Below are 12,566 nucleotides of genomic sequence, written 5' to 3'. Positions count from 1 at the left end.
TTTTATGAAAATTATATAGGGTGAGGAGCCATTGATAAAGTAAATGGCTTATATAATATTTACTAAACATTTTATGTTATTAAATTGATAAAAGACCTCAGTATTTCGAATAACATCAAACATAGAAAACACTTAATTTACTGAATGATTATAGTTATTGAACTTGTATAGCATGTCTAGGAGATGTGTTTCTCAGACTGTTTTTCTTTGTTGAGTATGCTGGATCCATATGTTAGGTTAAGTAAGGTCATACCCATTTTGTTTTTGCTGTGTACTTTAGGTTACACTGTTTTGGGGTATGAATCCAAGCCAGACAGCAGGAGATGGGGTTTCTGAAAGGAATATTTGCTAGGTATTGAATGAACAAATAAACAAACTTGTCGATTAATGGTTATGTAAATTGACCTCAGATTCCTAGACTGAGTAAAAGGATAGTTTTTTTGCAGAAAAATTTTTGATACTTGAAAGATAGTGTCTAGTTTGTCAGCATTTGTCTTATCCAGATTCATCTATGAATTTGTTTGTTAAGACATTTGGATGTAAGGATTGGTTCATATATATTGATGGTGTTGACAGAATAAATGAATATTTTGTTAATTTTGTGTACACTTCAAATGCATGACTCTTAATGAACGATTGTAAACATTCCGTTTTGCAGGTGTGTGGTTACCGTCTCAGACTTCATTTTGACGGTTATTTAAGCTGCTATGATTTTTGGACTAATGCTGGTTCCCCTGACATTCATCCAGTAGGGTGGTGTGAAAAGACCAAACATGAATTACACATCCCTAAGGGTAAGTCAGGAGGAAAAGACAATCAGCTTTTTAATGAAATACTAGCAAGAGAGCCTGGTGTGAATTGATTTTCAAAATGAAAGTTTGATCCACAAAAAGCAGTAAGACTACAAGATATCACTGTTAGAAATAAATAAATGTCTTTAAAGAAAAGCATCAGAGACCGTTTAGGTCAAATACTCTGAGGTACATAGGGCAGAAGTAAAATCTCATGAGAGCATTTTATCTTACATAAAGTCTATTAAACTTTATAAGGAATGAAGAAACTAATGTTTAAATTACAGGTGTAATAAAATATTTCACTTAATCAGTGATGCTGTACAGTGAGGAAACTTGATTCACTGTATATCATTTGTTTCAAGCAGAAATCATGGAGCACAGGGAACTGTGAAAGTGAAAAATTCACTGTTTTCTTTCGATGGGAATTAAAAATCTCATCTTTGTCTTTTGTTATGTGGGAGAGGAACTGGGTCTGGCAGACATGACTGAAACCTTTCTTACCTGCTGCCTGCTAGTGAGGTGAGGATTCATAGGTTGAGATGCCAGTGGGCCTGTTTCCTTGACCAGCAAATTTGTATATAAGGTCTCCTGCTTGGGTGTTAGACTCCTGGCTGACCGTGGCAACTTCTGGAGTCACTGTATAGTCATTTTACTCTTAGGAAGCAGCTCAGGGTATCCTCTGGGATCCACCCCTGAGGCTGGCAGCAGGGTCCTCTGAGATTGCTGGGTTTCAGGGAGGTTGGAACAGGCCCCAGGCTCATTCACCCCGTGGGTGGTTGGTGTTCTTGGAGCCTTTCTTGTGTGCAGGCCCTGGAGACAGAGCAGTGAATAAAGGAAACCGTCTCTGTCTTCACGGGGCTTTCATTCCAGAGGGGAGAAGGAGGATAAACAGAGAGAAAGGTGCGTGTCTAGCGGCGACAGGCATGGAGCGCTGAGTGGGGTCCCAGGGCTGCCCTTGCAATAAGCAAGGTGAAGACAGGCCTGGGGTGTGACATCTGACAGGTGCCTGGACGGACGCACGACAGAGACAGCCAGCTGGCTCCCTGGGGAGGAGCACGTGTCAGAGCCCAGCAGCGGGTGTGGCGCAGACCAGTAATCACAGGAGCGCTGGAGCGAGCCAAGGGCCAGGAGGAAGGAGATAAGTGAGAGGTGTCACCGCGGCCTTGAAGGCCAGTGCAAGGAGTTTGACGTCTGTTCTGTGACACTCAGTCTGAGTATTTCCTGAGCCTGGTTATTTGGGCCAGCCCCACACGAGCTGCTTTAGGGCACATGGACGGGAGGGTCAGGCATTTTATTGGGAAGCCCGTAAAGACAAGGGCAGAAAGCTGGAACTGCCACGTGGCCTGGGGGGCGGTTCTGTTGCCCCTGCAGTGTCTGGCTCCCCCGGGGCTGCTTACCATCAGGCCCACGCTGGCCTCGGGGACGTGGCTGCTTCAGGAGGCCTGAGGGACGCAGGAGATGAGACTCCTGTCAGGCCACCAGGGTACTGATTCCATATTTGAATGAGTTTTAAACTTCGTAGGGAATGACATGCATGGTGGGAAATCAAACTCAACAGTTTGGAATTCCATACATTAAAACAGCACTGAAACAGTTTAGAGATTTTAATGTAAATCTTTTGTGTCTGCTAAAGGATTTTGGCAGAAATCTGAATTTATGGCAGAAAACTGAATAAGAATAGTATTGATACATTATTATGCACATGGTTACATCTTGTGGGTATTTTGAATAATTCATACTTTTTTTTAGGTTATAGAAAAGATAAATTTGTTTGGATGGATTACTTGAAGGCCTGCAAATTGCAAAATGCTCCCAAGAAATTATTCAGAAACAGAAATTCTGTAAGTATTTTCTTCCATAGTATAAATCAGAGTTTTACTTCAACTTAAATTTCTTAAAATTCACTATGTATTCTGTTCTATTTTAATCTTTTAAGAATCCTTAGCTTCCTATGACTTTTCTCACTAGATTTGTCAGTTTCCTATGGGCATATTTGTTTTTCTTTTAAACATACAATTAAATAATTAGATGGAGAGAGTAGAAACATTTATATGTAAAGCTGGCTAAAATTTAAAATGCCTTTTAGAAGGTGTTTCTTTTTGCTTCTAGTGAGTTAGTCGTTTAAATTTAGTTTGATGCTTTGAGACCTGCTGATATGCCAGGTGGACTTTGACTGTACCTGGTCCAGTTGTATTTACGTGTAATGAAAAAGAGGGTGACGGTTCATATAGATTCGAAGGGTGTGTGAGGATTTGGGTGGAGCACACTCACCCTCTGTGTCCCAGCAGCCTAACAGGTGTTCAGGAGAGAAGGAGAAACAGTCACAGCCCTGCCTCCTCTGGGCCCCAGGTGAGGCCACACACCGCGGAAGGGCAGGAAGCCTGGAGCCAGGGAGGCCCCACCACCTGCTGGCTGTGTCCCCTGAGGACAGTCCCCACCCCCCACCCCCTTCCCCAGGCTTCAGTGTCCTGCTGTTGAATCAGTGTTCTACAACTGTTCAACATGTTTCAGACTCGTATCAAGGAAGAGAGTTAGAGAAATGTGAAAATGCTTTAAGAAAAGTAAGGTGCTAAAGGAAACCAAAAATCAGGGTCCAGTATAGGTAGTAAAGAAGTAGGGAAAAAAAACCCTCTTCTAGTCCCTGGATATTGTGTGTATATTTTCTAAATCCCAGGCCTGGCTAATTATAGCTACAGGAAAAGTGGGGCTTTATCATTGTCATGTTATTATAAATCATAGCCCTTAGTATTTTTAATACTAAAAAATATATGCAGGTACTAAAAAAAAGCATTTGTTTTTTTTTAACTATGATTTATTTATGGATAAGCGCATGTGTTCCTTAAATGTTGAGAAAGCCACTAATTTCAACACTTGATCAAAGTATATAAGTGGTAATTTTAGTGCTAAAGAGCATATCTTTAAAACTTTTCCAAATAGTGGTATTTGGAAATATACCACCCATCTAAAGCCTACGGGGACCAGAGAAAATTATTTGATATTACTGTATTCAGTAAACAGTGTATTTTAAAATTAATACAGATTATTCTATGAACTGAAGAGGGAAAATGATGATGAAAGGGGAAATAAAACCTACCTGCACAACAAAAGAGAAAAGCACAGAGTAAAAGTTCATTTCCTGGGATTCCTTTTTTATGAATGTACACTTGGTAACAGTCTGTTGGAATATTTTTACTGGCTGGCTTCATTCTGCAGTTTAAGTGTTGATACCCTGTAGACTTTTCTGATGCTAAACATGACAGAAGTTTTGACAGTGGCTCAGTCCTGTTTGGTGTCCTGTTTCTCTTTGTGCCTCTTCCCCGTGTTAGAATGGGCCAGTGCCTAAGGAATTTCAGGTTGGAATGAAGCTGGAGGCTGTCGACAAGAAGAACCCTTCCTTGGTATGTGTGGCAACCGTAGCAGATATTGTTGGAGATCGCTTGCTAGTGCATTTTGACAATTGGGATGATAGTTACGATTACTGGTGAGACACCAATCTGCGTTGTATTTTTGTGTGTTCGTGTTTGCCGTTAAGAATTTATGTTCATTCCATGACTGTCACTGTTCTTGCTGTCCTTATAGTAATGAACATGAGGAACCTAGTGGCTGGCTTGTCACTACCTTCTTTTCCTCGTGAACTGTTTAATTAAAGAACCGAGAAAGTTTTTTTTCATCTCTGAGAGGTTGCCTAATGAGGCCTCATCTGAAATAATGTGACCAGTTCAGGGCAGTCCACTATATTGTGTCTAGTTTGTAAGGGAAGCATTTCTGTAAAGAGGAAGTTAAGAACTTGCAGTATTATTTTTTCCTGAAAAATGTTGAACTCAGACTGTCATAGTTTTAAAAGGGAAGATTCAGGGAGAATGGAGTGAATTATTTGAAAGCCTGTGAAGAGCAGAGAAAATGTATGCTCACGAATGCCATTAAACTAACATTGCATGAGTTAAAAGGATTTTCTGGGTGAAAACCTGAAATATGGAAGAGGGCACGGCAAAAATAATTTTTGTGGCATTTCTTAAGAGCATATCCTGAATAATTGACAAGTCCCCGCCTGAGGCTGTGGTTCTTCATGTGCACGGTGGGAGGAGGGGGGCTGTTTTCTTCTCTGAACTAAGAAGAAGAGCATGGATTAATTGCTGTATGTGTCTTAGGTAGTATAGTCTGGGTTCCCGAAAAGGAGAGGGAGGAAATTGTGGGCATGTGGAGTCTGGCCCGTCTTATTAAAATTTGGACTGGCCTATTAATATTTTCCCTTGCTGGTAGCAAGAAGTGGTAGAAGGGGTTTATTAAAATGTTCACTCTCTGGGGAGATCACTGGCAGTTCAGGTCCTAGTCAAACACTTTTTAAAGAAATACTTTTAAATTTCAAGAAGGTTATGTAAAAGAGAAGTTTGGCCACTCAGCTTACAAAATACAGAACTAAAATTACTTCTGTTTCTCTTAGGCTATAAAATATTTTAGCTATGCCGTAGTATTTTCCATGTCATCTCTTAATATCTAGAATGAACATTACTCTTGGATTCTTTCTCTGGTGTTAATATGGGATCTAAAATAGAATCCTGTTTTTGCAGGTGTGACGTCAATAGTCCTTATGTTCAGCCAGTTGGTTGGTGTCAGGAGCATGGAAGAACTCTGATAGCACCCCAAGGTGAGTGGACTGGCTGGGTTCTCTTTGAAGTCATCTCTGTGTGAGTGGCAATGCCCATTCTTATTTTTGTTTATGGACACCACATTTCAATACAAAGTGTATGATAAAAATATCGTGCAAGATTCTGTGGACCATCAAGGGACCCAGATGTCTGAAATCTGCACATCCTTCCCCATAATGCAAATGGACTGTGTTTATAAAGACATATTAGGCAGCCATTTAAAAAAAGTGCTATTTTTTTATCCAACGAAATGAGTGCAATCACTGTGAACTGACTTTTAAAACTAGCTATTTCCACCTATGTAATTTAACTTATTACCAATGTTAATTCATTAATTGACCATTAGGTTATTAAATATACTTAACTTTGGAGTTAAGTGTAAGAAATGTAGAAACTTAAGAAGTGAGAATTAATAATGAGGGCCTAGACTTGCCAGACCCCTTCACCAAGCCAACTTAGTGGCTCAGCTAAACACTGACATAGGGACTTTCATGTTATTTATCTGTTTTCTCATTACGGAAACGGAATATCTCTCCATTTATTTAGTTCTTTGATTTATTTCAGTGGCATTTTGTGGTTTTTCTCATATAGATCTTACATATATTTTGCTAGATTTTATAACTATTCTGTTATTTTGAGTGCTAATGTATATGGTATTGTGTTTTAAATTTCAAATTTCACTTGTTCATTGCTGGTATATAGGAAAGCAGTTGAATTTTATATGTTAACCTTGTATCCTGCAACCTTGTTATAATCACTTATTGGTTCTTGGAGCTTCTTTGTTGATGCTTTTGGATATTCTACACCTCTGTGAACAAAGTTATATTTCTTTCTTCCCAGTCAATATATCGTTTATTTCCTTTACTTGTCTTATTGCATTAGCTAATATGTACCATGCTGTTTTTTGTTTTTGTTTTTGTTTTTGTTTTTTGTGGTACGCGGGCCTCTCACCGTCGCGGCCCCTCCCGCTGCGGAGCACAGGCTCCGGACATGCAGGCCCAGTGGCCATGGCTCACAGGCCCAGCCGCTCCGTGGCACGTGGGATCCTCCCAGACCGGGGCACGAACCCATGTCCCCTGTACTGGCAGGCGGACCCTCAACCACTGCGCCACCAGGGAAGCCCCCTGCCATGCTGTTTTGACCACTGTAGCTTTTTAGTCAGTTTTGAAATATGGAAATGTGAACCCTCCAACTTTGTTCTTCTTTTTCAAGATTGCTTTGGCTATTTGCGGCCCCTTGCAGTTCTTTATGAATTTGAGGATTGGCTTTTCCATTTCTGGAGAAATGACTATTGGGATTTTGATAAGGGTTATGTTCAATGTAGACTGCTTTAGGGAGTGTTGCCATCTTAACAGTATTAAGTTTTCTAATCCATGAACATGGGATGTCTTTTCACTTACTTAGACCTTCTTTCATTTCTGTCAGCAGTATTTTTTAGTTTTGGGTGTACAGGTCTTTTACCTCCTTGGTTAAATTTATTGGTATTTTATTCTTTTGGATGCTGTTGTAAATGGAATTGTTTTATTTATTTATTTTTGGAATTTTTTTTATTTCTGGCATAAAGAAACACAAATGATTTCACAGTCTGCAATTTTGCTGAATTTGTTTATTAGCTCTAGGAGGTTTTTTGTGTGGATGCTATGGGATTTTTTCATATAGAATTGTGTAGTCTATCAAAATAGTAAAGTTCCAAAAAATTCATATTTCTAATTTGAATGCCTTTAATTTTGTGTCTTGCCTAATTATGCTAGCTAGGACTTCCAGTACAGTATTGAATGTAGCGGTAAAAGTAGGCATTCTTGTCTTTTTCCTAGACTTAGGGTGAAAAGATTTCGGTCTCTCACTATCAAGTATGATATTAGCTGTGGGTTTTTCATAAATGCCCCATATCATGTTAAGGAAGCTCCCTTTTACTCCTAGTTTTCTGAGCGTTTTTATCATAAAAGGGTGTTGAATTCTGTCCAGTGCTTTTTCTGCATCTATTGAGAAGATTGTGTGGGACTTCCTTCCCCTTTGTTTCATGGTGTATAATCCTTCTAATTTGCTGTTGAGTTCAGTTTGCTACAGTTCTGTTAAGAACTTTTGTATCTATATTCATAAGGGGTATTGGTCTGTTGTTTTCTTGTCATGTCTTTGGTCTGTTCTTTTAAATGCTGTAAATGGAATTGTTTTCTTAATTTCATCTTTGGATTGTTCATTGCTACTTTGTAGAAATACAATGATTTTTGTGCAATGACCTTATACTCTGAATTCATTTATTTGCTCTAATAGTTGTGTGTGTGTGTGTGTTCCTTAGGATTTTCTATATGCAAAATTATGTCATCTATAAGTAAAGATACTTTCACTTCTTCCTTTCTGATCTGAATACGTTTTCTTTCTTTCCTGAATCCTCTGTCTGGACCTCCCAGTGCATGTTGAACAATAGTGGCAGGATCAGACATGCTTTTCTTGTTCCTGATCCTAGGGGAACACTTCGTCTTTGCACATTAAACATGATGTTTGCTGTGAGCTTTTCGTGGATGCCCTTTATCAGATTGAGGAAGGTCCCCTCTGTTCCTAGTTGTTTTTATCATGAAAGGGTCGTCCTGTATTCTGTTAATATGGTTCTATTATATTTATTGCTTTCTATATGTTGAAACAATCTTGTCTTCTTGGGATAAATCTCATGTGTGTGTATAAATATATTTTTTCTTACATGTTGCTGCACTACTTGGTTAGCTAATATTTTATTGAGGAATTTTGTGTCTGTACTCATAAAGTCATGTACTCTTTTTTTTTTTTAATGCATTACTTTAAAAAAAATTTATTTATTTATTTGGTTGCACCAGGTCTTAGTTGTGGCAGGCAGGCTCCTTAGTTGCGGTTCCAGGGCTCCTTAGTTGTGGCATGCGAACTCTTAGTTGCAGCATACGTGTGGGATCTAGTTCCCTGACCAAGGGTCAAACCCAGGCCGCCTGCATTGGGAGCATGGAGTCTTATCCATTGCGCCACCAGGGAAGTCCCAAAGTCATCTACTCTTTTAAAATGTTTTTATTCCTATTAGAGTATCTAAAGCTGCTCTGAGTGCTAAGGAAAAGCAGGATGAACAATAAGTCAAGAAGTTTGGTTATTTAAAACCTTAATCCACCATATGATTACTCGTATTCAGTGGGGACTCAACCATGTTAGAAAGGGGTCCCCTCTTATGGTGCTGCAGGGTGTTGACCCTGCACAGTGGCCTTCACTGAATGCCAGAAAGCTTCCCATTTGGTTTGGGAAGTAAATGTAAAATGAAAATTCAAGCAGATTAGCCACTTAATCAAGGTATGATCAAGAGAGTGGAGTGTAATGAAAATATATGCAAAGGAGCTGTGAGTAAAAATTGGGTGAAGGCAATTAAAGCTGGGCGATAAACAAAATTGCTTAAAGCTCGTGATGAGTTGTGATCATGCTGACCTCTAGGTTTGTGGGAAAGCACGAGTGCACCAGAGATGTTAGTCCCTGGTTAGATGCACAAGAGAGGAGAGGTTTGAGGCCATGGGGGGTAGAAGGAGCCCTGAGGCAGGATAATAGAATGCTGTGCACTCAGATAGTTCACAAGTGGGAATTAAACATGAGATTTTAAAAGAAAAACCTACCAACCCACATAATCTTCAGATATTCTCTCCCCTACGACAAGGCTGGAGCTAGAACTGCTTGAAATACACATATATGTTATGTATTGTATTTTATATATATTATCTGTCATATAGATTTTATATCTGTATATGTATATTCAGAGTTTATAGGAAAAGATAAGAAAAACATTGTTTGGATGATTTGTTTCTTAGTAATTTGCTTCCTTTTTTTTACTTAAGTTATTTTACTTAAAGTGAATTTGTGTTTTACACATCATTTATGCCTATAGATTTTTACATTAAATTTTATTTTATGGTTGTAATTACATATCAGAAAAAATGTATTTGCTATATTCGTCATAGCTTGTGTGTGTGTGCGTGTAATTGTACTTCTGAGAGCGATTAAGGCTCTTGAAAGCGGAACAGCATGTGCTGATCTGTACAGTTACCCCTGGTGTGCACTCACATTCTCATAGATTCCCGTTAAAAGAACTTCTTCAGAGAAAGAGAAAAAAAGATTACTTTTTGAAACATGTGACCTATAAATTGTAAAGGTGTTATTTTGCTGATGCAAGTTTAATCCAAGGTGTTACATATTCTACTCAGTATCTTGCTACAAGGACTAAAAAGTATGGCAGGGCCCTCTATTCCTTCAGAAGATGCAATCTGCCGGGATTTTAGTCAAAGTCACAAAATGACAAAAAAGTGTTAGGTAGGTGCATAGAAAACCCTGATAATACAGATGTTACATTTGAGGAGGAAAAGTCCCTGTCCAGACGGCTTGCCGGGCTTCATAGTGAGGTTCTGATCTTCATCTGGTGAAGGGCAGGCCATGTCCAGTTAACAGTCACCTCCTAACAAATAGGGGTAAATCTCATCCTTTTGTTGAAGTAAAATCTCCTAGTAGCATAGTTTTAGGTAGTACATCATATAGCCAACTCTGTACAATTAAAAATTAGATTGGTCTGTTAAAGAACATTAATAGATTGTTAGCTAAAAGTTACCTTTTTTTCTTTTCTAGTTCTTTTGAATGGTATTGCTATTTTAAAAGTAACTCTGATTGTTTTGTATGTATACAAAGTTTCCAGTACACTTTATTGCTCAGAGTGACTTGTTTACCAGTTAAAACAGTGTTTTTTTTCAACAGTCTTGTATGTGTGAAAGTCTGTTCTGTAGTCAGCGACAGGAGCCTCCACCCCGACAAGCTTCCCGCTCAATCTGGGCAGGTGGACGGGGAGCCCTGCGGACCCTGTTGACTGACAGCGGGACCATGTCCCCCTGAGGGGTGGTGTCCTGCACTGAGATCCCCTCCAAATCTGCTGTCAACTGAACTCAGATTCAGTTCAGCAAACATCATCTCCACAGTGACTTTTGTGTTTACAGAAGGTGGAGAACCAAGTAAGAATAAAACACAATTCTTGCCCTGAAGGAAGGGATCTATTTATATTTTTGTAAAAACTTTATTGAGATCTAATTCACATACTATACAGTTCATCCATTTAAAGTGTAAGAGTCAGTGTTTTTTTTTTAACATATTTACAGAGTTGTGTAACCATCACCACGATCAATTTTAGAAAGTTTCCGTCACCCCAGAAAGAAACCCTGAGCCACTTAGCTGTTATCCCCACCCTCCATTCCCTGCAGCATTTGGACACCATTAATCTACTCTTTGTCTTGCCTCTTCTGAATATTTCATGTAAATAGAATCATATGATATGTGGCCTTTTGTGTCTGGCTTCTTTCACTCAGCATAATGATTTTAGAGTTCATCCATGTTGCACATGTATGAGTACGTTGTTTCTTTTTAGTTTCAAATAATATTCATTGTGTAGATAAACCACAATTTGCTTATTCATTCATCAGTTGATGGGCATTTGGGTTGTTTTCACTTTTTGACTATTTCAGATACTGCTGCTGTGAATATTTGTGTATGAGTTTTTGCCTGAACATGTTTTCAGTTCTCTTGGGTATATATACTTAGGAGTGAAATTGCTGGGTCATATAGTAATTCTACGTTTACCTTACTGAGTAGTTAGTGAGTAATTACTTACTGACTCTTCACCACAGGAGCTGCTCTGTTTTAATACCCATCAGTAGTGTGTGAGGGTTACAGTTCCTCCGCGTTCCTCCACACTTGCTGTCTGTGTTTTGTTTATATCATCATAGTGACTGTGAAGTGGAATCTCGTCTTGGGTCTCATTTTTCTTGAATGCCCAATATGATGTTGTTAGTGAACCCAGGTCTGGCTGCTCGCCTCTCAAAAGCCAATTCTCAAGAGACAGGTGTTGGTAGGAAAGGAAAGCTTGCTTTATTTTGGAGGCCAGCAACCGGGGGAGAGGGTGGACTCCTGTCCGAGAACCAACTCCTGATGGCTGTTCAGGGGCGGGGCTTTTAAAGGGGGTTTTCAGGGCTGTATAGGCAGAGGTCGGGAGCAGGACAGCACAGTCAGCTCTGACAGGCATCTTGAAAGCAGTCATGTGGTGGTCTGATCAGCATCATCTTGGTTGTTTTAAGTACAGTTAATCTTTAGTTCCAAGGTTTGTTCCCATTTCTTTGAGGCCAGTTCTCGGAACTGTGTGAAGCGGAGCAGCTTATGTCACAGCTTCAGTTTGGTCATCATGTCGTCATCCTCCTCCACCTGGTGGGGCTTCAGTATCTGCAAAACGGCTCACAGGAGATGGCTCAGAATATTATCTATAGCCCTTAAGGAGGAACTGAAGGTCCTTGACTGTGCTTAATGACTAAGCTATTATTATTTGGTCTCCTTTTTTTTTTTTTTTTTTTTTGTGGTATGCGGGCCTCTCACCACTGTGGCCTCTCCCGTTGCGGAGCATGGGCTCTGGACGCGCAGGCTCAGCGGCCATGGCTCATGGGCCCAGCCGCTCCGCAGCATGTGGGATCCTCCCGGACCGGGGCACGGACCCGTGTCCCCTGCATCGGCAGGCTGACTCTCAACCACTGCGCCACCAGGGAAGCCCTATTTGGTCTCCTTTAACTGTTTTCCTCTGCTTCTGCATCTTCTCACTTCTCTGATTAAACTTATTCTTTGCCTAGAGTTTTGCCACAGACAAAAGGCAGGCTGAGGACATTGGGGGGCAAGGACCTGCCCAAGGTCCTGCTCCATTTCAGTGTCACACATTTATCTGTTTTCATGGCAACTTTGTAAGCTTTTGTCAGTGATTTCGGTTCCATAGTTGAAGAATTGAGGTATAGAGAGGTCAGGTCACGGGCCCTAGACCTCTCACGTGGCGGGCTGGGGGTTTGGGAGCACGCCCTGTTAGCTGGTCTCTAGAACTCCCTTGCCCTTTCTCCTTCACCACCCTGCGTGAGGTCTGATGCACATGGGCTTCTGATGGTAATGGAAGGAAAGCTTTCAGGAACGCAGGAGAGGGAGAGGTCAATCCTCACCTCATACATGGGTGTCTTCACATTGGAAGCAGTGTTTGCATTAGTCTTTGAAGGATGTGAGAAATGGGGTGGAAGAGAATATTCTGTAGAAGGAACAGTATGCACGAAAGTAAGATGGCAGG

General features: G+C 40.2%; 1 protein-coding gene across 1 annotated transcript in view; it reads left to right on the top strand.

Moving 5' to 3' along the window:
- L3MBTL4 (L3MBTL histone methyl-lysine binding protein 4) overlaps window positions 1–12,566 on the top strand; it is a 304,644-nt gene that overhangs the window by 66,948 nt on the left and 225,130 nt on the right. The window contains exons 5-8 of the mRNA XM_065889471.1: window positions 659–794; window positions 2,544–2,635; window positions 4,121–4,275; window positions 5,363–5,439. Of these exons, the coding sequence (XP_065745543.1) occupies window positions 659–794; window positions 2,544–2,635; window positions 4,121–4,275; window positions 5,363–5,439 (460 nt within the window). The remainder of the gene's footprint in view (window positions 1–658; window positions 795–2,543; window positions 2,636–4,120; window positions 4,276–5,362; window positions 5,440–12,566) is intronic.

This window comes from Phocoena phocoena, chromosome 13 (genome assembly GCF_963924675.1).
Source record: "Phocoena phocoena chromosome 13, mPhoPho1.1, whole genome shotgun sequence".
NCBI classification, from domain to species: domain Eukaryota; kingdom Metazoa; phylum Chordata; class Mammalia; order Artiodactyla; family Phocoenidae; genus Phocoena; species Phocoena phocoena.
This window is presented reverse-complemented; position numbering and strand designations above follow the sequence as displayed.